This window comes from Anser brachyrhynchus (genome assembly GCF_964034855.1).
Source record: "Anser brachyrhynchus genome assembly, chromosome: 1".
NCBI lineage: Eukaryota > Metazoa > Chordata > Aves > Anseriformes > Anatidae > Anser > Anser brachyrhynchus.
Window position 1 is genome coordinate 144,084,841 of NC_137694.1, and position 25,646 is coordinate 144,110,486.

A 25,646-nucleotide genomic window follows, 5' to 3' on the forward strand; every position below is an offset into this window, starting at 1 on the left:
CCTCCCTTTGGTGGAGGGCAACATACGCAGGCATAGCAGAGCTTCAACTCTTATCTTACCCCATCTTATCTGTGGTTGTCATGTGGTGAGCAGGATGGTAGAATGTGTTTGTATTTGGTAGATACAATTTAGAAACAGTGCCAGAAAGTGCAATCAAAAAAAGCAGGGTGGGACAAACAGGACAAGGAAGGATTATTCTCCGCTGCTTTTGCGAAGTGTTTGTAACTGGCTTAGCGAGTTTAGCAAACGTGTTTACAGTGCACTTTTACCAAGAATGAGAACCTGCCTTGGCAGTCCCAAAGTGCCCGTGATTTCTGATTACTTTGGAAGGAACCTAGGGATGTTCTTTGCTCTATCTGACCGTGTGTTTTCAGGTAAGTTAATCAACAGTGACAGCACAGCGTTAAAATGCCTGTATCCGATTCCGTACTGGCCGTGTGGTTTTGAAGAGCTCTGAGTCCAGCAGCGGTGTGTGAGTGAAGCAGAGAGCCCCGCACACTGGCGTATTGTGAGCGCAGCGCTCCCAGAGCGGCCGCAAGCTAAGTAACCTCCAAACAGCCCCTCACGGCTACTTCACAGGTGTTGAGTTCGCAGGCAAAAGCTTGGCAGTGAGATGGGACTACACCTGTACGTTCAAGTTAGAGCCAAAAAATAGCTCACCGTGACACACGGCATGACCAAGCTGTCAAGGCAGCCTCTTGAAAAAGCTAACAAACAGCTGGTGTCCCCGAGGGGCTCCTTCTGGCACCTCCATCTTGGAGGTACACGGTTTCCTCAGCTACGGAAGCGTGCTTCTGCCACAGCGATAAGAAGCTGCCTGTGATACAAGAAGAAAAAAAAAGGAAAAAAAAAAATAGAAAAAAAGAAGTCAGTGACAGTCTGTTGCGATCGCAGCTGAGGTAACAGCGTGCTGGGCGGGGAGGGAAGCCCGGCCCTGACGTGCGGCTGCCTCACCACCACCACCGGCTGCAGCTGCCCACAGGACGGGGTGAGGGGCCCCTCTCACCCTCCTCAGCCCTACACAGACTGCCGGGGAGCCAGGCAGCAGGTAGGCAGCAGTGGGGTTTCCCCCGGGAGCCCTGGGAGCTGTCAGGGGGGTGGGGGGATCGGGAAGGTGCCCACCAGCCCGAGCTGGGTGTCTGGGAGTGGGACTTGAGTAGGGCAGCAGCCTACGTGAGCTCGCAGCGGGGACCCGTGCTCTTCTTGCCAGTCATGTCGCAAGTCATTTGGCATCAGCCGGGTTGGGATAATCCCTTTCCCTCCAGAAAAATCGGTACAGGTGTGCAGGTAATCTTTGAGGTCCTGTTTTTAGGGGGGGGGGGAGGGCAGGGAGCGGGGTGGTGTCTCTGATTAAGATGTTGTCTTTTGGCTAAACAGGGCTGGAAACTTTACAAGCGGGGGTAAAATATTTCATAAAAGGTCAGTGTTTTCCTCTGCGAGTAATGTGTGGTTTGATCTGACTCAGTTTCGGAGAGGATTTATGCAAGTACGTTTTCTCTGAGTTTAAGCGTTGGCTCCCGGGCCGGATCGGTGAGCGCAGCCCGTCACAGTGCTGTCGGCTTGCTCAGCACGGGCTGGCTGGGGACTGGGAGCGCCGTTATGCTCAGGTCCTCTGCTGCCGGGCAGCCGCAGCCCCACTCACGTGCGTGTTTCGAGGAATAGGTAAGAATTATAATGCTGTAAAGTGTTTTGGTCCCCTACGCGGTAAGGGATGTGGGTGATTCACAGAAAAATGGCTAAAAATAGATCGTGAATGAAAGTCCCGGTTCCGTAACTACCTCTGAATGGGCGGGCTAACACAGCTCTCCAGCGTCAGCTATATTGCGAGCACAGGCATTTGTTGCAAACATATTTCCTGCATCGGGAGAGACTTGACAAGTTCTCACGAAGAGTCAGGGCAGGCTGTGCAGTTAGAAGAAGCATTTAAGGTAGTGTATATGTATATACATTTTCTGATTTTAAATATTTGTGGGTTTATGTAAAAGAAATGGTGTCATAGTCTTGTGCGTGTTAGTTCTCTTCAGTTCCGAGAGCAGGAGTGTTGCACATTTTAATCCATCCGTGTGTTTGAACAAGACATTCAAAGAAAAAGTGCTGTGAGTGTGCAGTAATTACCAAAAGCCATGGTTCTTCAAAGTTTTGATGAGAGTATATGTCTTTTTTTTTTTCTTTTTAATTGAGTATATCTACTTTGAAAGGGCTAAACAGAAAAGGAACAACAGATGGCTGTACTAGTTTAATCACAGATTTTGACGAAAATTATGCTTTACTTGTGCTGTAATTGCAGCTCAGGTGCATGTATCATTGAAGACCTCTTTGAGACACTTCTGCCTGTCTGTCTGTCTTTTAAACTGATGAGAATATTTCCTTTCAGGGTGAAACTGTGGACATGGCCTCAGATACAATGATTTTTTTCCCCTCTGGAGAATTTGGGCAAAAATAACTGCAGCTGAATTCTGTCCTGAGTGGTAAAGCTCTACAGGTCACTTGCAGACTCAAGATGTGGACAAAATGGCTGGGAAAAGGGAGAAATTTAGCTCTTTGTCATGGCATAATGTGGTAGGAAAAACATTTGCACTTGACTCTGCAGTCATACTTTATTATTTTCAGCATGATTTATGAAAACATGTCTACAGAACAGCCTGTTTTGCTGTCAGGTATAACTTAAACATAAATGGAAGTTTTTTCTTCAGATAAGTAGTACGGGTCTCTTCAAAGCCGTTCATGTGCATGGTTTTACACAGTGCTATATATTTGCAGCTCTTCCATGTTGGCAACAGAGCAAGTTAAAAAAATAACTATTTAGAAAGAACATTGAACTTATAGAGAAGGAGGGTTCTGAAAGACTGTTCTTCAGGACATGGCAAAATACTACTGCTGGATAGTTTCTGAATCTGCTGGTGGGGCAAAAACTGCTTGGAAAGCATATTTGAGACAGAGTAATAGGGTAAGGTAATAGAACAGAGCTTATTAAAAAATGATTCAAAAAGTTATAAAGAAAATACCTGGTCATAAGTGGAGTCCATTCAGTCCTGTTTTCTCTTTAAATTATTTCCATTAAAATATTTTCATCTTCTTTAAAATTAAAATATAGAAATTTTAAGAATTACTGTCTATTCATCACATTTAGTAAAGAAAGGTGGAGTTTTGTACAAACACACATGAAACGCCTCTGGTGATTAGAGCTTAGTGTGTTTCTTTTTATGCTCAGCGTTCTTGTGGGGACTTAACTCCTTAAATCTAAGCAAGAAAAGACGTGCCTGGCAATTAGAGCAGAAATTGCAATGAGGGAGGAGCGAAGAGAAGGGGAAGAAGGAGTAAAGCAGGCATTGCAAGAAGCAGTGGGTATGACTCAATGTATGGCACACTCCTGAGTCAGTTTGGTGAAGAAAGACACAGCAGCCGGAAGCATCATATTTGATTATTGTTTAGCTTGGTGATTAGCTAAAGATTTTTAACATCAGGATGGGATTCTCCTGATTGTTTTTCAGCTTGTATAACTGCATTTTTTCCTTTCATAGCCCTGTAAAAAGTGTAGTAGGTATCTGCAGAAGGTAGCTTTCAAGAATGGAATTAGCAAAATTGTCAATAAATTATATAAGGATGGAGTCAGCATTAACTTTTGTGAAGGGAAGTCATGGCCCACAAACACTACAAGTGTATTGGAAGTGTAGATGTGTATGTGAACACACTGGCTGCAGGAGATATGGTTAATATAATCTGTCTTAATTTCCAAAAGGCATTCAGCAGAGCACTCGGTGAAACCAGACTGCTATGGTATATGTAGTCTCACATGTATAAATAAGTAGTTAAAGATAAATGCTCAGTTTCTGAAGTGGAGGAAGATCGCCAGTGGAGTCCCAAGTGAATCTCTTCTGTTCAGCCTATTCTTTGAATGATCTGGACAATGCAGAACTGTTGCAGTGGCAGAATTTGCCGACAATACAAAATTATTCAGGGTAGAAAGTGGAGGTGTTAATTGCAAAGAGTGTCATCAAGATGTCATGATAGCGATGCAGGTAAATGTAAAGAAAATTTTAAATGAAAACATATGGGTGAAATACTAACATCACATACACAGTGGCTGACTGGGCTTCCCTGATTTTTTAACACTCAGTGATGAGATCATAGGCCCATGAAAATATTAGGTCAATACTTAGTTGTAGTCAAAGAATAAATAGAAGTTTAGAAATTACTATGAAGTTATTAGAAATTAGTCCAGAATAAATAATTGTTTCAGTTTATAAATCTGTAGTGCACCTATGTTTTGATGACTGGATGCCACTTCTGGTTTTTCCTCACCATCTCAGGCAGGCTGTAGTGTACCTGGAGAATCACACTGAGGGGATGAGGTTGGCAGGAACCTCTGGAGGCCACCTCGTCCAAACCCTGCCCCAGCAGGGCCACCCAGAGCAGGCTGCCCAGGACCATCTCCAGGCGGCCTTTGGAGATCTCCAGGAAGGTACAGAAGATGGTGGCAAAGATGATCAGAAGTATGAAATCAGGCTCCATCTAAGGGACTGTTAAAAAGATGAAGACTAACTTGTAAAAACAAGAACTGGGGAGGAGTGTGCTAGAGATGTGGAAAATTCTGAGTGCTTGACAAGCTGAATAGGAAATGTTCACTCTTTTTTTTTTTTTTTTCTCTTCTGGTATAAAAGTTAGGAGCTGTCAGATAAAAAGAGCAGATAACAGGCTCAAAACAAGCCAAGGCAATTTTCTGTGTCAGTATTTAAAATTTGTGGCTCCTTGCCATGGTTTCAATGGGTTTGGAGGGTGTTGGACTAGTTTCGTGGGAAAGAATCTGCTGGGGGCTATCAAGTATGTAGAGACTGACTCTGGCATAGCTTCCTAAATCATAAATTGATGGATTCTAGGAGACTATTCCCGAGGAATGTCTGTATATTCTTGTTCTCTTGCACTTTATTTCCCAAGTCATCTGCTATTGGCCACAGCTTGAGACAGGATATTGCTTTTGAGGGACCTCTGATGTTGCTGGCATAGGCGTTCTTATGTATAGTTAGTTGCCTGTCACATTCAATCAGAATTTAGCCTTCCTTTTCTAAGAGAAAACATGTTATGTAGTGGGGTGGCCTCATAATTATTGCTTTTTAATCCTAGAGATGGTTGTATTTTCCTGTAAGGTAGATAGTTTCTTTTAACATGCTACAAACACATAAAGTGAATACACTTATAACAGAAAAGTACAGTTGACAAAAGACGCTGAATATGTAATAAAAATGTGTAATGCAAATGTTGATTTTCAATTGTGGAAATTTATATTGTAAAACACTAATTCAAAGTTTTCTTTCCTTTTCTGTAGGGAAACATTACAGCAAAAACGTTACTTTCCTGTAAGATCACAACAGCATTTCTGTCTTTAATTATTGCAGGTAGGTTCATTGGTGGCTATGGAATGCCTTGTTTGGAAACTTAACTTTTCACATAAGTAATAGTAATTTTCTGTGAAAATGGTTGAAAATGAAATTTAATGGTGAACGTTAAATTTATGTGCATGCCAGAGAGATTTTTTAAAAACATTTCTAAAAGCAGGAGCCTATAAAACATAAAGTGTGATATCTTATGTACTATCTTACACAGAATCACTTAGGTTGTAGGTGACTTCTTGAGATCATCTAGTCCAATCTTCCAGCTCAAAGAAGGGTCAGCTGGAGCAGGTTGCCCAGGACCATGTTCAGTTTTGTTTTAAACATCTCCACAGATGGAGGCTCCACAACCTCTCCGAGCAACCTGTTCCAGTGTTTGATCACTCGAACAGTAAGAAAGTGTTTTCTTGTGTTCAGATGGAATTTCATGTGTTTCAGTGTGTCTCATGCCTATTGTCCTGCCAGTGGGCACTGCTGGGAAGAAGCTGTCTCCCTCTTTTTCATTCTGTTCCATCACATGTATATGTTTACACATTGATAAGATCCACCCCACCACCGAGCTTTCTCTTCAAGTTGAACAGTCCCATCTCTCTTGGCCTCTATGATGCTCCAGTCCCTTACTCATCTTTGTGGCCCTTCACTAGACTTGCTCCAGTAAATCCATTTCTCTCTTGTACTAGCAAGTGCTACTCCAGATGCATCTCACCATTGCTGAGTGCAGGAAGGATCACTTCTCTCAGCCTGTGGGCAGCACTCTTTCTAATGCAGCTCAGGACACCTTTAGCTACCTTTGCCATGAGCAAGCATTTCTGGCTTATGGTCTGCCAGGACCTGAAGGTGGTCTGGAGTCTCCTGGATCCTGAGGGGATTTCCTCCCCATGTACAGGACTTTGCATTTGCCTTTGTTGGACTTCATGAGGTTCCTGTCAGCTCATTTCTCCAGCCTGTTGAGGTCCCTTTGAATGGCAGCACAGCTCTCTGGTGTATGAACTGATGAAAGGAATTGTAGTTCTAACTTTCCAAAGTGTGTTCATGTGACTTTTTTTCCATGTTGGAAAATACAGCCATTTGACAATTAATACAACATCTAGATTTTTGTAAAACTACGCGAGTATTCAGTTTAGTTTCTGCCCTTCAGCTGTCAACCAAGAATCCAGTGCATGTTTAAAACTTTTCAAGCGGATCAATTGAGTTGCTGTCATAATCTTGTCTTACTACCTAGAATCTTGCTGCTGTGCCAGATTGTTAGAAGAAAAATACTCTGAATTTCCATTCCTTGAGTTTCTATTGTCTGTGGATGGACAAGTTCCTACACTCATCAGTCGTTTGGATATTCTCTTTTTTAAGCTGAGTTAAAATAATGGCCAGCATTGGGGGAGAGGGATTTCAGGGAATGTAAAGCAGGAAGTGCACAAAATATGATACTGTTTCAGAGCCTTAGGACTTAGTGGCAGAAAAATGTATCAATTCCTGTGGCCACAGAAAGTAATTATTGGTCTTGATTTCATAACCATCAAAGTTATTATGGAGCAATCTGTAGAGATATCTGAGCTATTCAGTGTTTTGTTAAGTAATTTGGTGTGCATTTAGGACATCTGCGTGTACTGGATGAATGTGGTGAGAACATTTAGGTAGAAATGCTTGGGTAGAAATGCTACCTTGACGTCTCTGGATGCTCTCTGGAACCCTTAGCTGTGTCTTCAGTGATGGTCAGAAAAGCAGAATTTTAGGAAAGAAATACATTAGAAAACAAGGCTTTGTTATGCCCTATATAACTTCATGGCAAATGTGTATCAGTTGAACTCTGCAATTCTGATTATTCCATCTGGGAAAGACTGGGTCAAAATAGGAAAAGAAGTAGGTGACAGTGTTGTCTGAGATGTGATGGCTTCCATATGAGAAGTCATTAAATGAATGAGGATTCTGAGGTGAAGAAAAGAGATGACGGAGGGAAGGTGTGGCAGAGGTCTGTAAAATCATGAGTACAACAGAGTAGGCAGATAAGGGAATGTTTATGTTGCTGTTTCTCATAACAAGAAATAAATGATACCCAGAGAAATAATAAAAGGCAATAGTTTTTCATGAAGAGCATGAAAGGGAAGAGAGGGGCCAAAAACAAAGTACTAATTTACATGTTCTGTCCTACTTTACTTTCTTATACATACGGAACTGACTGTTATCAGAGACAGGCTTTTGGACTGGGCAGACGCTTGCAGGGCTGTGCATGGTTGTTCTTGCATTCTAATAAAACGAGTTATTTTAGATAAATAGTACTGACTCGGGAATGTAACCAACATATCCAGAGTTGGTGCCTTTTTTGTCGTACTGACAAAAAAAATAAAAATACAAATCATGTGGTGTTGCTCTTTTCCCATCTGAATCTCCTTGGGTTCAGGGGTAAGAATATGAGCTCATCATAAGCGCTTGTAAAAGTTCCTCTCTAAATGCTCATAAAATGAGAGGTGAGTTGAAATTTCCATAGCAAATTACTTGTGCAACTGCAACTTTAACTTTCATTGTCCTCTTAGGACATTTGTGTACTGCAAGTAGAGTTTGCCTTGAAAACTTACTTTGCCTATACTTAAGTGAAAGTAGCAAATAAAGATGTTAAATTTGAAAAATGTGTGTGCACATGTGTCTTATGCGTGTGAAACAGACTGGAGAAATACAAGGACTCTAATCATTTGCGTCTGAACTAAAACATACAAATGACAATCAGATGCAAACAAAGTGATTCTGTTAAGCGTAAAAGTTGCATTTGGAAAACAGCACTTCATTTCAATAGCATAACTATGTCTGTATATTATTGAATAATGCTCTCAGCTCCAAAGACAAGGGATTATAATTGTATTTTAGTAAATGACTTAAGAATGAAGGTGGACACCACAATGAACTTTGTAAACATGATCAAGATACGAGTTCAGTGTATTCTTTCACGATGTTTGAGGTTTTCTTTAATGTTTATCTCTTTCCTTTAGAGAAATGTGAAGCCTATGATGTGATGTTTAGGCACAGTCTTGTGCCTGATGGGCAGCCTCTTGCTATTACATGTTCTCTGGAAAAGAGCTTGAATTTTAAAAGTGGAGACTACAACTTAACATGGTATAAAGTTGGTAACCAGACAGCTGTGCCTAGAGACAAACTTTCTAGAATTCATCAGCAGAAGAATTTAATTTGGTTTCTCCCTGCAATGGTAGAAGATTCTGGAGATTACGAATGTGTCATAAGGTGAAGGTTAAAAAAAATTAAATTGCTGTAGAAATGAATTGCAAATGGAATAACTTTTAAAAAGCAAGTAGGATTTTTGGGGTAAGAGAAATACTAACTAAGAAGGGAGAAGAAGGGAGAATATGTTCACAAAAACTAACTCTATACTGGGGGATGTAAATCTGTTTTTTTTTTTTTTTCATAGTAGACAAAAGTAAATCTATAAGAGAAATTATAAATTGTAGTCCTCTCTTTCTTCTCCAAAAAGAATACAATATATTTTTGAGTTGGAAAATATTTCAAGTAGCTTAATTTAATTATGTTATGTTAGTTGCAGGAATTTGACAAGCTATAGCAAAATGTCTACAAAAGTAACAGTTTTCAAGAGGATTGATGGTTCATGCTTAAATGAAAAATTTGCTGTAGAGGAGGTGGTATTCACTTTATCATCTGCAAAGGTTGTGTGTCCACACTTGAGTTACTTCAGGAATGAGAAGAATATTCTGCCTGTTCGCTGGTATAAGGTAACAATGCCCTCTTTTTTACTGACATAAATTATTTAATTATTATGTCAATTATTTAAAATATAAGTAACTGAGGTTTATGAATTGTAGGAGAAAAACTACATATTTATTATAAATGTGAGAAAAAATATTTTAGAACAACTGGAGGAGGGGGAATAAGGCTTTCATCTTCTAAAGTTATATACATTTTTTTTGAATAATGGGATAGAAATTCAGCTTAAATGTAGCTTTGACCCATGTATCCACTAGGTGGCATCTTTTAACCTGCTAGTGAAACACTGTCATTCATTTCTTTTGTGTGGAAACAGACTTGGTATGTACTTTGTGAGACAAAGCATATCCATTGTGTGTTCAGTATTGTTCCATCAAATAAATGTCATTTCGTATTGTTCACAATCATTTAACGGCTCTTTCTGTTAAGAACATATTGCCTTCCCCAGCATTACTGCCTCATGCCTGTGCAGTCTATAAGATACTGAGAATATTTGAGTACTTGAAAAAAATAAGTCTAATTATTGAGCGATTCTTCCTTAACAAATACTTTTATAAAACCTGACCCCTCCATGTCACTTCCTTATTTCTCTCTTTAAGATATATATATATATATATATTTAATATAAGAACAATGGGTGTATCTGTGAATTAAAAACTCAGAGTCAAAATGAGGTGTGGTTTGCTTTTATTTTAGCCCCCTTCCCCTTCCTCAGGCCCCACAAGGAATCCATCCTTATGTTGTGGTCCACTGAAAGCTCAGATTGCATTAAAGAGTTACAAATCACGTGACAGTGATATGAGTTCTTTACACATGTTTAGGACTGTCAGCTATTGAAAGGGAGAAGGTTTGCCTTTTCAAACAGTGATCTTGTGATTTTCAATGTGACTGTGCAAGATCAAGGAAACTATACCTGCAAAACAACATATATCTACAATGGAAAGCGATATAACATTTCACGAGATGTTATTCTGACTGTAGCAGGTAAGTAGATAAATTCATGTTTTGTTTGTAAAAATGACTCTACAAAACTTTGTCCAGGTTTCTAATGACAGCTAAAAAGATTCAATTTGTGGTAGGCACGCATAGGACTATTAGTTTGCACCTAAAAAATGGAAATAAATGCTAGATGAGAATTTATTTATTTTAGTCTACTGTTGCCACTCTGTTGATTACTCTCCCTTTGTAACTTGTAGAGAGAAATAAACTTTCCAGAGCGTTGTATGCCTAGTACTAATGTAAACATCTAAACAGGAAGGTTGGTGTTGTACTTCCTTTAGATAGTGCTCTGGGCAGAACTGTAAGGCCTTTAACTGGCGTACAGAAATTTAATTTCACCTTTATAATAGTGAAAGACTAAAACAGATGAATTGCAGTCTAAAATTATTTCTCTCCAGTTTGTATCTGTGAGTTGCTGACTGATAAGCTAGCCAGACTGTAAAGTGGTAATACTGTAGATATTTACCCATATCCTTCTCATCACCTCTGCCTGCAATATTACATGATTTATATGTCATGGAACAGACAGTCTGTCATCGGCATGATGACATCAGATTAATAACACTACATTTTGGAAAGGGTGGAGTGAAGAATAGTTGATCTTCAAGTCATAAGTAATATGACTGTCTTAGATATGGCACTCTGAGTATTGAGTGATGTCTGTTGTAAAATTGCTGTCAACCTTGTCCATAGGACAGGGTGTTTTTAGGTTGCTGTTTGGTTACAGAGCATAGAACAGGCTGCAGCTGTCCCTGGTTTTCTGAAAAGGACTTTCTATCTTTTGCTTAGTGAGCCCACCAAAAAAGCCTCCGGAAATATCTTATCCACGAAACAACTCAATTGAAGTGGAACTTGGTAAGTAATTTTCTCTATAAAAAAAATATGATTTTGTATCCTAGTGAAAATTCATGCCCAAGAAGAGTGTGTGCTTGTTTTCTTTAGAAAAACTAGTTCAGTGACCAGCTCAGTTTCTCCTTTACATTAGTCTCTTGCAGGAGAAGTGTTTGGGAGTGGGAAGGAAAGAGACAAGGGGTATTGCTTACAAAGTCATAGAAAAGCTGTAGGGAAATTTCTCAGATGCAAAGAAAGTTATAGGGAAACCAATTGATTTTCTGTCACATCCATTGCTTTCCATCACTCTGAAAGAAATTCTGAAAACAGATCTATCTTTGAGTCTGCAGGGAAAGTGATACCACAAAGGGAGACGTCTTCCTGATTTGGCCTCTCCATCCTATCAGTCTCTTTTTGAAACAGCACATCACTGAATCTATAGACACTGTTAGAAGAGATTTTCTGAAAGGGTGTGGGGCCTTCCTTAGCTGGTCTATATGGGAGTCTGTGAACAGAACTGTAAAGCTTTTAATTAGAGTATGAAAATTAACTTTTCACTTTGTAACACAATTTTATAGGCTCACAGGTTACAGTGGATTGCAATACAACAGGTGCTGATGGGTATGAGGTGTTTTGGACAGGCAACGGTGTGTATATTGATGTATTTTATATGAGCAGAATTTTTGCAAGGCGTTATGAGTAAGTATATTTTCAGATTAGAAAATACTGGGTTGGCAACCAAAGTGGAACTTTCTCACTCTTACATGAAATGCTTGCCTCCTCCAATTCACTTTCTGTTTGAAGTAGAAACTTGAAATGTAGTAGGTGCATGGATTTTGTGTGAATTATGCTATTTCTGGTCATTATAAAAATCTATCTAAATTTCTGACCTTGGGAAAAAGTGTTCTACAGAGGCTTACAGTCTCAGAACTGTAATGCATTTTCTATTGAGCAAGTTCTGGCCCAGAGGACAGAGACCTCTTTCAGTGGGGCCAAGCACGTCCTGCCACATGATCTTCAGACTGTCCCTCCTGTGTTCTCCTTGTCCTTCCCATCTACCTCTCTGAAAGGTTACAAGAAGAATAACCTGTGCTTTACAGGAGAAATTGAAACTTCTAGTTTTAAGAGTCTTGAGTTAGAGAAGTGTAACTGAGATCAGGTGGAGAGCTAATGGAAGATTTTGTTGAGGATGTGCGCTGAAGCTTAGTGGAGTGAGAGGAGAAAAGGAAGGCAGATTTCCAATGATGGGTTGGGGTCTGGGAGAAAGACTGGCATTTGGACTGAGTGAAGCAATTATGAGATAAGGTGAGGATGAAAGGCAGGTTAAGTGGAGTTAGGAGGGAAAAAATTTGACCTGACTTGGAAAGGCAACTAAAAGTGGAGCAGAAAGAAATCTGAAAAAGTGTCATAGATACGATAGGTTGGGAACTAAGGAACTGAAAGCTAGTTTTTTTGTCAGCCCTCATCTCACGGTGGTGCTATGAAGAAAACATGTGATTGCTTTTGTACGTTCTCAAGCACCATCTGTGAGGGAGAAACTGATGAAGAAATGAGAATGATATATTCAAGGTAAGAATATGGTTCTGAGAAATTAAGTCCTTATTGTAAAACAAAGGGGGAAATAAATGCTGAATTCTTTTAGTGCTCACCTAGAGAAAACCCTATACAGAAGTCATATCTTATAATGTCATAAACAATTGTGATGCCATAAACAATTTGACCATAATACAGTCATTGAGCTGATATCATAAAGGTGATGTTATTTTTTATATTTCCTAACACTTAAATGGTAGTCTTGTTATATTTGCAAACATAATATTCTCTGGATCTAGTCATTTGTATTAATGATATTGATTCATTTACTCCTTACAGTGTTCAAATTGCTATAATCTATTGGTCATATACCGATTTGTGTGGTCCTATATGTGCTTTCTATGATTTATTTCAAGCCTTTTTTATTATTATTATTATTTTGCATTTCAAATGGTAATTAGAGTATGTTTTAAAGGAAGAAAAGTTCTTGGCTAAATAGGCTGGTTAGTTAATTTTGCATTTGAGATCTACTGCTAATGAGGTAGTAATATCCCTCATTTTGCTGATGGTTAAAAAATTACTTAGTTTGAACATCAGTAACACATAACAGAACACGACTAATTGAATGTGCAGCTTTAGTGTTATTTTTTTTTGTGCCCTTATGCAATGGGAATAACCTGTATGTTGTAATGGTGCAGCCTGATGTTACAGTTGTTCAGAGTCTATTCTGATCCTTGGGATGAAGCAGCAGTGTAGACCCTATTTCCTGCAGGTGGAAACACACCATGAGTTAGTGTTGTCCGCTTTGGTTGACAACTTCAGTGTCTTTCCTGTCCCAGAGTTGCTCACCAGAAGATGATGTCCTTGTACTGGGGCCTCTTGTTAAGTCATTTCACGTTGTTCCATTTTCTCTTCAGCCAAGCACCGAGGCTCTCCACCTACTTTCACAGGGGCTGAGAACCCCCTGTAACAAGGGGGTTTTTATGTTTGTAAGATATATGTTTGTACTGTAGTCTAGAGATATCATATTTCTTTGGGGAAACACAGCTCCTGATAGGATTGGCTCATGTTTTCTGATGTTTATGCTAAACCTCAGTAAGAGGCCCAACTGCTGTTTGGGTGTCCCTCACCTAATGCAGTTACTCATCTGTCCAGTTGCCATTTGCAGATGGAAGTGACCGTTGTCATATTTCAGCTATTAGTGATGAAGCCATTACAGAAAGGACTGTGGTTTTATGGCTCTATTTGTCACCTTTTGGATAGGGAGGAAACTTCTTATGATGGACGCCCTATGTGTTCTGTGAAGCTCATAATTTCAGAAGTGAATAGTGAAGATTATGAACAACCATTTGTCTGTCAAGCTTCAAATGCCTTTGGGCAGGTTGCATCCTATATTATACTAAAACACAGAGGTAAGGACTACTGCTATTTTTTGTGGCCTTTGTTTCACTTGACTTTCCCAGAAGGGGTTTTGATACCAAATGCTCATATATCGCATCAATAGAATGCACCGGAATTACACTTTGTGTATTTATGCGTGTACCCATGCATAGGGGAGGAGTCACTGTAGTAATGTATTTATCATTATTCAAATAATAGGTGGAAGTGAAAAATATGATATCCAAATTTGTATTATATTTGTGTGAAAGATCAGATTTGGACAAATTCAACATTTTCTTTTTATTGTTTTTATATTTTGTGCAGTTCCTGATGCACGGCCATGGCTGATTGGAGGGCTTCTCTCTTTGTTGCTTTTAACATTTATTATTTTAATAATCTATAAGATTTTCAAGATTGACCTGGTGCTTTGGTACCGGGATTCTGGATGTGCCTTTGTAAGTAAGGAAGGTAAGTGAGTGTGACTAATTATGTTGTCACTAGCCTACTGATTTTTTTTTTTCATTTACCATTATTTCTAAGCAATAATATGATTATTTAATAGAATGTATTTGGAATTTCCTTGAGAATTTTTCAGATATGCTTCGAAAGATTTTTTCAGTCATATGGGTGAAATATGTAATCATAATTGAGGTGATAAACACTGCATAATATTTAAGGCAGTTATGATGAGTTATGGTCAGAAAGAACTCCATATTTTTTTTCCAAATTAGCGTGTTGCACTCACTTTTCTGTAAAGCAGTCTCTCTGCGTGTAGATTTGTGGTCACTGATGATGATCAATAGGTGTCAGCAGAGCTACATCCCGTAGACTAGCTGTTTAAAAATGCGCATTAAATATTTATATTGAAAATGAGACTCGCATTTTCTCAGAGAAAAGCGTTTGTTTATTTGTTTGTTTTTGTGCAACTTCTCTGTCTTACCCATCACTTTCCTTATAAATCCTGCAAGTTATGATGGTTACATACCAAAGAGAAGAAATTCTAGTGGTTGTCTCTTCTGTGATTCTATTGTGTTTCTATTAATTATTATGTTATCTATTAAATATGTGTTTCTGTTGATGTAGTGTAGATAAATACATTGAATGAGTGTGAAAAAGTGGGAGTAAGTGCAACATAGTAGATATTTTGCTTGGGCAGCCCTCAGAATTCGATTGTCTGAGGTTGCCCAGAGCTTGAAAGTAAATGGATTACGTGCAATAAGATAGTTAACATATACTCATAGCTATCTGAAATGTCTTCACAAAAAAAAAAAAGTCAACTTTTGTTAAAAGCTGAGTTTTCCCAGTAAATTTTAATATTCTAATGAAAAAATAAAATCAAAGAAACTATGTTTTGTAACTTGTTGAACGAAACTTATCTTGTTGAGTTAAATTTGATTTTGCTTTAGTTTCTTCACTTCACTCCTGTTTATTATGCAATACTGACTCTCAAAACTTCAGGCTTCTTCTGGTCTCTATCTGCCTTTTCCTCTCATAATTATTATGAAAGAATTGCCATTTTTCCACCCCCCTTGCTGGTGGTTCATCATAAGTGGAGAGAACTGCTGTTGGGTTTGTTTCAAGAGAGGTGGCGAAGAAAGTCCTGCAAGAAGACACTTTATTAATGTCCTGGCACCTGTGGGGCTGGGGGCTCCTTCCTGCAGGCCCCAGGGTCTTGCATCCAGCTCACTTGCTGGCAATGTTCCTCCCCATGACAGGAAAAAGAGATCGGGTTCTGTGGTTCATCATCTTCCTTTTGACCTGTAGAGCATTTTAATGTTTTGCTGTTATTCTGTCAGGCAGGTGTGAATAAGTCCCTCATTACTATTCTTTAAGCAGTTCAAAATGAAACCTTCTAATAACCTTGCTGTTTCTCCCTTTTTAACAGAAACATTCGTGTTTTTTTTAGATGGGAAAATCTATGATGCGTATGTCCTGTACACAAAAGGCAGCGGAGGCAGCAGCTTCTATCATCTGGAAACCTTTGTTCTTAGAATACTCCCCAGTGTTTTAGAACAACAATGTGGATATAATCTCTTTATATTAGGAAGGGATGATTTACCAGGAGAAGGTATGGTTTAATTAGCAGGGTTAATATATTGGGGTTAGAAGATTACATATACAACTGAAAAAAACAGCTATTATTGGAAAGCAAATTTAAAACCAAGGTTTTTTGTTTGTTTGTTTGTTTTTACATGGAGAATTTGACCTCTCGTCCATTGGATAATTTGTTAATTTCTAATTGTTTTGTTGTTGTTGTTGTTCCATACCCAAATTTCTGCTTTAACGTTATAAGGGTCTGCATTTTCTTTCTAATGATAAACAAGCTCCTGGGGACTGAAGAAAACAATTTTTGTCAGCAATTTTATGCAATGGATTTGAATCATGGATGATGGTTGGGAGATCTTAGACCTATCAGTTCTTTCTCTGAGCTAGTTGCTATTCCATATACATATATATATACGCACACAAAATTTAAAAACTATGAAATATTTTGCATCAGTTATAAACTTTCTATGCAAACTTTGATTGTTCTTTCAGCTGTGGTCAGTGTTGCTGATGAAACCCTTAAGCAAAGCAGAAGGCTGATGATTATTTTGGCATCGGAAGCACCTAGTTGCCTGTTAGAAGATGCTTGTGAACAACAATTAGCTATGTATAATGCTCTCATCCGTGATGGGACTCAAGTAATTCTTATAGAAATGGATGAAATACTGGACTACACAAGCATGCCAGAATCAGTCAGGTACATTAAGCAAAAACATGGGGCTATCCAATGGAAAGGAGACTTCTCAGAAAAATCTTCTTCAGCAAATACAAAATTCTGGAAGAATGTACGCTATCAGATGCCATCTAAGAAAAAAATATCTCATTCTGAAATTTATTTATTGCGCCAAACTTTGAACAGTTCCACAGCGAAGGGAAATTAAGACCCACTTATTAAAATAATACTGCAAATGTAATTCTAAAATGCTTTCTACACAAATTCTGTGTGTTATGAACAGTGTTTTCTTCAAGGAGTATAAACTACTCATCCTGTCCCCAAATTATACCCTAAAAGGAAAACTCTGTGCAACTTTGTTTCTGTTTGGGCTATAAATAGTGACACAATTTATTGTGTTGGCCTCAACCGGACATTTGAAGTAAGTGTGCAGATGTTGGTGGACTGTTAAATAGTGGTAATCTACAGAAATGTAATATCCACTGAAGAACCAACCTTGAAGTCCATTTGTTTTCTAATTGAAACTGCAGATGGTAAATTAAAAACGTTTGTGTAGTCTGCGTTTTCCTAGCCTTTCTCTTCTTCTTGTTGCCCCTCTGTGGTTGTCTGACTTCCTCATTAGCACAAGAATCTGTACTGTGCAAGCTCCAGGGGCCCTTCCTGAGCAACAGTCCTCATCATTGCTTTTTTAAGGGGATGGGGAAATATATGACATAACAGGTATATTTTAAACTCCTCATGGTACTGCATGCATTTCAGCTGAACAGTTGATTACCAAATGCGTTAGAGAAACGGAATGAAATCCATGACTTCTTAAACATTTATTGAATAATCCTGAGAGACCTCGTACATGGGTTTTTTCTAAACTTATTTGCTTGAAATGGTCAGGAAACTGAAAATATTTCAGACTTCTTGCAAACTCAAAGCTTTCTAGACTGTGCTGCTACTCAGGGAAACATGTTCTCATTTTGTGTCTCACCTGTGTTACCTACAAGCCTAGACCTTTCACTGAAAATTTGTCAAAGGGGCTGTGCTTGGGCTGAGCATCCTGGATAGGGTGGAAAGTGGCCAGTTCTGAAACCTGACAACAAGAAATCATATCTTGTTTATTTGCGGCAGAAAAAATATAGAGGCATGTGGCTATATCTACTTGGAAGTAGCTTTGTACTTCTGGGCCCCAATCCATTGTTTTGTGTGTATCACCATGAAAAGGGGACTGCTACTTCCTTTCCAAGATGGTCTGAAATGACAACAGTTTTCACTCTCCATCCTTGAAGAGCATCATCTGAATGCAAATGTGAATTTTACTTGCTTTTTGTGTCCATGTCTAAAATTGAGCAGGTTCTTAAGTTATCTTTCTTGTCAGGATAACATCTCTCACTGAGTCCTTTCAGATAGTTTTCAGACATTCATGCTCTGGTATATACTCATAGTTGGGCTTTATTTGTATTGATGGGACAGACAGTAAGATCCAGGAGCGTAACATTTATAAAGTGAAAGATTTGCAATAGCATTTCATGGTAGCTATTTCTTTGTGAAGGTTGAATGATATTCCTTATGAGCAGTGTCCCGCTGTCCTGGCTGTTGGGTTCACAGCTTTGTAATTTTCCACGGCCTCCACTGGCTAGAGGCATCTTCTAAGATGTTGCCATGTAAATTGAGATCAGAATAGATCCATCAGATGAGGTAATGTTGTTCTAGCTGTTTTTCAATCAGTCTTCTTTAGAAATGCATTGTGTTTAGGCTGGAACCTTTAAAAAAATAATTTTGGGAAACTGAAGAGTTTAAATAATCACTAACGTCAATTTTTGTATTGTGTTTAGGCTTAGACTTGCACAGAAAAATGTTGAAAACTACAGTTTGCTTCCAAGATCTTTTTTCACTTGTGTTAAAAAACAGAATCTTCTTATTTCCATGGGATGTAGCAAGGGAAATAATAAAGAAAAGATGCTGAAAACATGGTTGATTTTTTCAACCTTATATTTTTATGTGCTCTGATATAAAATAAATAATAATAATAAAAAAAAGACTCTAGGATTTGTAGTAATACAGATAAGTACATTGACTTGCATGGAGCTGTGCTGGTATTTTTTTGTTTCATCTGTGGAAGTGCTGTGATGATTTCTGTTGACTTCTTTTTTGTAGTTCTTTTCAGATGTTTGCTACAATATTTGAGACAAACATTTTTCCACTAAGACTCTTAAGGACTGTAAGTGAAGACAGATGATTGTAAATGGGCATTTATCTACCTGATACTTTCTTTCAAGCAACCACATTTAGTATGAGTATTTAGACATTTTAGGTTTCGTGTGTGTGTGTGAAAAAGTGGGGGAGAAAGGTTTTGGTTATTGTGGTTAATTGTTAGTTAACTCCTGGAGTGCAGCCCAACACAAAGTGCCTTAACCTTCTATCGTGGGAGTTTATTTTGCAGTTGAATTTTGTATCTGTTTTCTCGGAAACTTTTTCTTGCAAGACACATAAGAAAGCAGACTTTTTTTTTTTCAGTTCAATAAAATAACTCCCATAGAGACAGATGTGCTGATTGTGCTTGATTAAAAATAAAACAAACCAAACAATAACAACAGATTAGTTAGCAAGAGGTTTGCTTCTGGAAACTTCATAGGTCCAGAAGAAAAAAACAAATATGATATAATCTGTGAAGAAGTATTTGTTCACCACAATGGAGTAGATGTACTTTAGTTTATAAAATCTATGTTTATAATTATAAAAATCTAGGCTAAGGAGAAACTTTTTTTGTCTGAAAATACTTAAGTGAAGGGATGCAAGACACAGACTCCTGATGGCTCTTGAACAGGAGACATTTATTGCCATTTTTCACTACTACATATACTTTCCCCATAGCCCCACGTGCTGTCCACACGCCTGAATCTGTCATACAACTGGTTAGAGACCCTCAGACATGCACCTCGAGCCAGCCAGCAATTGGCCACTGCCCAAAGCTCATCTTTAACACTGTAGCCAATTTACTTTATCTCGACCTTGCTCGAGTTTTTGGTTCTACCACTTGTTTCCTCATTATCTCTAATTCAGGGACGTGTGAAACAGCACAAAGCCACTTGCGAATCGCTTTCCCACAATTAAGGATATGTTTATCTCCAAGAAGGCATGTAAGTAGAATTGGTCACTAGCAGCTTTATTCCAGAGTACCCAGGTCTCTGGTTCAGCAACGTATGCTATGGCACAGGAACAGTAAAGTTTTCTCCTCTCTTCCCTATGCTCATTATTTCCCCTCCTGCCAATGTAGGCAGCAGCAGAGCTAAAGGTAAAGTATGCCAAGTAACATGCATGCTTGTTCTCTTTTAAGATGTGATAATAATAAACAGGGCTTGTTGAGACAAACTGAACATTGGTCACTAAAAGTGAGCTAGAAAGCAATAGTACAGTTCACTTGTGTCTTCAGGCCCTCTGATTGCTTCCCATGTTGAAATTGATTGGAAAAGGAAGTCTGATGTCTGCCAGGCAGCAGGCAGGACAGATAACATCTTGTTCAACATCTTCATCGATGACCTTGGTGAGGGAATAGTGTCCACCCTCAGCAAGTAGGCTGATGATAAAAAGCTGGGAGGAGTGGCCGACACGCCAGAGAACTGTGATGCCATTCAGCAAGACCTGGACAGGCTCGAGAGTTGGGCAGGAAGAAACCAAATAAGGTTTAACAAGAGCAAATGTAGAGTCCTGCACCTGGGAAGGAACAACGGTATGTATCAGTACAGGCTGGGGGATGACCTGCTGGAGAGGAGCTCTGTGGAGAAGGCCCTGGGTTTCTGGTGGACGACAGGTTGACCATGAGACAGCAGTGTGCCCTAGTAGCCGAGAAGGCCAAAGGGATCCCAGAGCGCATTAAAAGGAGCGTGGCCAGCAGGTCAAGGGAGGTGATCCTTCCCCTCTACTCTGCCCTGGTCAGGCCTCACCTGGAGTGCTGTGTCCAGTTCTGGGCTCCCCAGTACAAAAAAGACAGGGATCTACTGCAAAGAGTCCAGCAGAGGGCCACAAAGATGATACAGGGCCTGGAGCATCTTCCCTGTGAGGAAAGGCTGAGAGACCTGGGTCTGTTCAGCCTGGAGAAAAGAAGACTGAGAGGGGATCTTATCAATGTTTATAAATACCTGAAGTGTGGGAGACAGAGGGATTTGGCCAACCTCTTCTCAGTGGTTTGTGGGGACAGGACAAGGGATAATGGCCACAAGATGGAGCACAGGAAGTTCCACACCAACATGAGAAAGAAATTCTTCACGGTGAGGGTGACAGAGCACTGGGACAGGCTGCCCAGGGAGGTTGTGGAGTCTCCTTCTCTGGAGATATTCAAGGCCCATCTGGACACCTACCTGGGCAACGTGCTCTATGGAACCTCCTTTGGCAGGGGGGTTGGACCCGATGATCTCTTGAGGTCCCTACAGTTCTGTGATAACACTGTGTGACTCCTTTTGAGAGAGCACCCAGGTCACTGTGTCTTTACAGTTAGTGTTAGAGCTTTGCTTGGCAATGGCTGTGATGATCTAGAGTCAGAATTTAATTCTGAAGAATGGTAGAAAGCTTACCAAATCATTTAGGTGATTTTTCCATTCCATAAATGTTGATTTCAAATTGCTGCTGCACATTGGGTGCCTAAAAAGCATAAATTATTCTGGTTTGTTTTGGCCTTAGCATGGCAGTTTTACCCAGCTGGGCAGCTGAGCTCCACCACAATCTCCTTCTCATTCCCCCTCCTCAAAGGGAAAGGGGCAGAAAATACGTAAACCCAGATCTGTGGTGCTGTGCACCAGAGAACTTCCTCCCAATAAGATGCCTTGTTTAGGAATGACATACTCTGTGGTGACCTGACTTTTGGTGCTGACCTGTGGTGGGGCCCAGGACTGGGGCCCACCCCCTCTCCCTGCCATACATACCTATCCTGCCTCAGGATACATCTCCGGGTGACATTCATAAGTATTTGTTTAACCTGAGACAAAACGTGAAGTGCATTCAGGACACATACCGATAAGAATAAGCTAGTCTGAACATCCCAAGGATAGTCAAAGTTTTGGAAAGCTACCATAACTCACCTGGAGGAGAAGAAAGGGAGAGTGACCAAGTGGGAAAACAGATCTTCCCCTGACCCTACCTCAGAAACTGTTAATGATTACATCTTTCATGCTTTTTCTTCAGGGAGCCAGTCTATGGACGTGTCAGGGGGAGATGGCTATCAGTGATGTCTTTCTTTAAAAGTTATCTCCTTGAAACTATAACTTCTAGTAGTTTAAAGGCATCTGACTTGCCTATTGTGAAAACAGCCTTTCTTTTATGAACAGCACATTCTCACGATTTCCACTTAGTGAAAGTAATGATAATGCCACCAGTATCTACCCAAATCTGTTTCTTCTTACCAGAAAGCAAAATTTGAGTTCACATTAAGGCACCTTTTTCACACAGCCTGTTGTTCAATCTTAACCAATACTTCAGAACATTCTTCAAAGTCAGCCTTACCTGTATGCACTTGAGCTTCTGAGTTTTTTTTTTCTTTAAACTATTTTTTATGTTTTTAGGGCTGGGATGGAAGCTTTGAATCCATGTAAGTAACTTCATGGAAAACAGACAAGGTGAAGGAAGTACTCAAACTCCTCAACATTAAACAACTGTAGAACCCAGGAACACTCACCTGCTAGCTTCTAACCTTGAGTCACTTCTAAAGCGTTTCACAGTGAAGTAGTGCCACCAGGGTTTTACTGCACACTGAGTCCATTTCACCATGAGAGTAGGAAAGCACCCTAGATAACCTGAGCCTCAAACTCCCCTGGGAAGGCAATTCCCCACACGTTCTCATGCTTCCTATATAGCAAAGGTCAAATGATCCACACCTGGCAGATTTCACTTAACAAGGGTGGAGCCAAGACACCTTGTGGAATAGGCTCATCTACCTGGCTTCAATGTTTTAAGGTCAATCGCTCCTTATCACTAATAGAAATAACCTGACAAGGGGTTTAGTGGTTAGAGTTGACCTAATGAATTAACTACAAAAGGTGCATAAGGGTCATATTTCTGTTAGTCATTCTGTGAGGAAAATTAGTACAGAGCCTGTTAAAATAAGATAAATAAATAAAAGAAATAAATACAAGAAAAAAGAAAATGACCTTAAAGGCAAAATTGTTATCACAGATTTTCATCTGTCTAGTCACGACAAAGAATAGAGCAATCAGAATTCCTTTTCTTGACATTCATGTTATTTAAATTTGCTTTTCTGATACCTCTTCTTTATGCAAGACTTTTCAAAATCTAGCCCCATGACCTCTGACTTCTGTATTGACTTTGGCTGCATATAAACTATCACGTAGAAACGCCAGGATCCGGATCCTCACTCACTCTTCAGGTCAAGGACTGGGCTGAAAGTTTTGGCTTTTATTTGTTTACCCACCTACATTCCTGTTTTCTGGCATGTCATGGGAAGAAGACTGGCTGGCTTGGGGGAGCTTCTGTACACATGGTTTTAGGCTGCAGTCAAAGTGTTCCTCTAGATCTGGAATTTTGAAGATGGTTGCAGTCTCCAAGCTCAGAGACAACTACATATTAGTCTCGCGTAACTGACTTCTGTGTTCCTCGCACTAGCTGTTCCTTCACCTTCTCTTCGGACACAAGGACACGTGTCTCTTTCATGCTCCTTCATTAGTAAACAAACCAGGATAGATTAAAGCCTTTTTGTTTTTTGGAAATTGTCTTGCAACGAAGATCCTTTGGTGACTGAAGGGTCTAAGAACAGCCCCAGGTGTGCTTCATATCGCCTTCAAATGTATGGTACTGCCAAAGCTGAAGTTTTCTGCTCCAGCTCTTGGGAGGCTGAGAGCAGTCCCTGGCTTTTTGGGGGAGGCTGGCAGTTGTGGGAGAGAGGGACTCAGGGGTCTGGTGGGGCTTCAGAAACCAGGGAATCATGTCATGCGCTTGTTTCCCTCCTTCCCCAGTCTATTTCTTTCTGCTGGAATCCCTTGAAAGAGCCCACCTCTTGTTCATCTCTTGTTCATCCCTTTCTCTCTTGTTCATCTCTCATACTCAGTGGCATTCAGCTGCTACTCACAAAAAAAAAAAAAAAAAAAAAAAAACACAAACCAAAGCAACAACAATAACTATTAATTTCCCTGCATTGTGTGTTACAACAGATCCTAGCTGGGCTAGGGCCTTTGAGAAGGGACTATATATATTTCTCTCAGAGGTGTGAATGATATAGGACAGTGGCTATTTCCACTTAGAGCGTAGTATTGGACAGTATTAGATGTTGTTTTGAAGGAATTAAAAAGAGAATGCTTGGCAATACCATCATGGGGGGTGGATTTTAATTCAAAAATGATATTTTGCAAAGAAAACATACAATTTCTGAAAATAACCTTAAGACAACCTTTGGCAGCTAAACAACATCTCAGTTGGGTAACAGGCTAATTGAAAAAAAAAATATCTCGTAATGTTTTAAAAAGTGTTTATCCAATCTGACCTAGACCTGGCAGTATTATAAAGTTTTTGTGTCCTGGCCCATGCTGGGGGAGAATAAGGGAGGAAGAGAGGAGTAATAATGGCAGCAGTATCTTACTTAATTACTGATTAAGATCACAGGTAGCATTTGAGCTGTTTGTGGGACATGTGAAGCAACTAAGTGCAGTTTTATCCTTGTATGTACCTCTCTCTAAACACAGATGTATATAAATGGGCGTATTTCACTGATTGTTGTTTTTCTCATTGAATATAACTTCAATCAGCCTGATGATCATCTTCTGATTTCCTCATGGAGGCCACCTCCTGGATCACAATGTTCCTCTCACAAGAGTCAGTGTTGTGGAAATTCCCTTTACTTAGATGCAGAGCAGATTCTTGCTTCCCCTAAATGCTTCTGGTTTGCCATCAACCAAGTCTTTTCAAGCATGAGTACAGAGTACTTCTGAGTAGGAGGGGAAGGGAAGCAGAGGTTTTACAGACTGTATAGACTCAGCTGTGAAAGTTGTTACTTTTGACCTACACTGAAAATCTTCACCTGTATTTCATAACAGAATGTGGGATGTATCCACCTGCAGATTATTATAAATGTCTTGGTGAGGAAAAAAAGGCTTTTGACATGTGATGAAGTTTGGTTACAGATGGCATGTGCCTGCATGCTCCTTGGGACAGGGGCTTGTAATGGACAAAGGGAGAAGAGCTTGCTGCAATAGCTCCAGCTGACATACTCCTTGGGCCAAGGGCTGTCTTGCAGCCAAAGGACCCAGTTGACTTATGCTGTTTGCTGGGAAAAAAAAAAAAAAAGAGAGAGAGAGAGCAAAAACAAGCGCTGGAGAATAACACATAACACAAGAAACACTTTGTAGAGTCAGGCCAGCAGCCAGCTGACACAGGCATTTTGTCCTCAACAGTGGCAAGAGGAGCTTCTGAATATCTGATGGACATCTCAACAGCAGCACTGACAGCTTCACTGGGCATCTGGGCTGGCTCTCTGCTTGCTGAGGCAGCTGGGTAGGTCCCTGCTTGCTGAGGCAGCTGGGTAGGTCCCTGCTATCTGCTCCCCTCACTGTTCCAGCTTTGGGCAGGTTGCTCTGTCATCATGGGGAAGGATGTTATTTCTGAGGGCTCAGGTGGATGTCCAAGCTGAAGCCACCCTTGCTTTGGTGCTGCACCAACAGCTTCTCATAGGTGCTGGCTCCAGCTGCGCCTCTTGTTGCCATCAGCTCAATCTGCCTTGGCTCTTGCACCATAGCCAGACAACTTCTGTGCTGCCACCATCACATAGGCTCCTCATGCAGTGTCTCAGGTCTGATCCTGGACTTGTCATCCTTACAGATTCCTCAGGTGCTTCCTAAAGGCTAAGAATTGGAGCCAAGTGCAGGCTGGCTGCTTTGCTTTTCCATCTCCCAAACAAATGTCAGCAGGGAGTATGCACCTTTGCAGTTGTTGAGCTATGGCTAATTCAGATTACAAGTAGTTTATGTCCAGCATTCAGGATGTGAAACCTGAGCTCCATTGAAACCCCAGAATCGAGAAAACATGCTCTTGTCTAAACCCTGAAGTTTGGTTATGCTTCCTCTTCCCGTCAGTAGCAACAAACAAAA

General features: G+C 40.0%; 1 protein-coding gene and 1 long non-coding RNA gene across 21 annotated transcripts; one reads left to right on the forward strand and one right to left on the reverse strand.

Annotated features, from left to right (window-relative positions):
- Positions 1-3: 3 nt before the first annotated feature.
- LOC308198730 (interleukin-1 receptor type 1-like) lies at positions 4-17,124 on the forward strand. 19 transcript variants are annotated; one of them, XM_080601667.1, is made up of 14 exons: positions 4-1,048; positions 1,378-1,662; positions 2,375-2,559; positions 4,311-4,512; positions 5,324-5,393; positions 8,366-8,615; positions 8,926-9,118; positions 9,932-10,094; positions 10,899-10,964; positions 11,519-11,639; positions 13,737-13,885; positions 14,178-14,321; positions 15,739-15,921; positions 16,392-17,124. In XM_080601667.1, exons 3-14 carry the CDS (start codon positions 2,501-2,503, stop codon positions 16,778-16,780), a joined length of 1,989 nt encoding a protein of 662 aa, XP_080457793.1. In that variant the 5' UTR covers positions 4-1,048; positions 1,378-1,662; positions 2,375-2,500; the 3' UTR covers positions 16,781-17,124. The 19 variants fall into 19 exon arrangements, with proteins under 19 accessions (XP_080457793.1, XP_080457804.1, XP_080457805.1 ...); XM_080601678.1 differs by having other exon boundaries at positions 1,466-1,662; XM_080601679.1 differs by having other exon boundaries at positions 1,503-1,662.
- A 150-nt stretch (positions 17,125-17,274) lies between these two features.
- On the reverse strand, positions 17,275-25,065 carry LOC308198895. 2 transcript variants are annotated; one of them, XR_013954265.1, is made up of 3 exons: positions 22,229-25,065; positions 21,132-21,198; positions 17,275-18,323 (listed from the first exon to the last, which is right to left on the reverse strand). It is a non-coding gene; the product is annotated as an uncharacterized lncRNA (long non-coding RNA). The 2 variants fall into 2 exon arrangements; XR_013954266.1 differs by lacking the exon at positions 17,275-18,323 and adding an exon at positions 18,883-20,274.
- Positions 25,066-25,646: the final 581 nt, after the last annotated feature.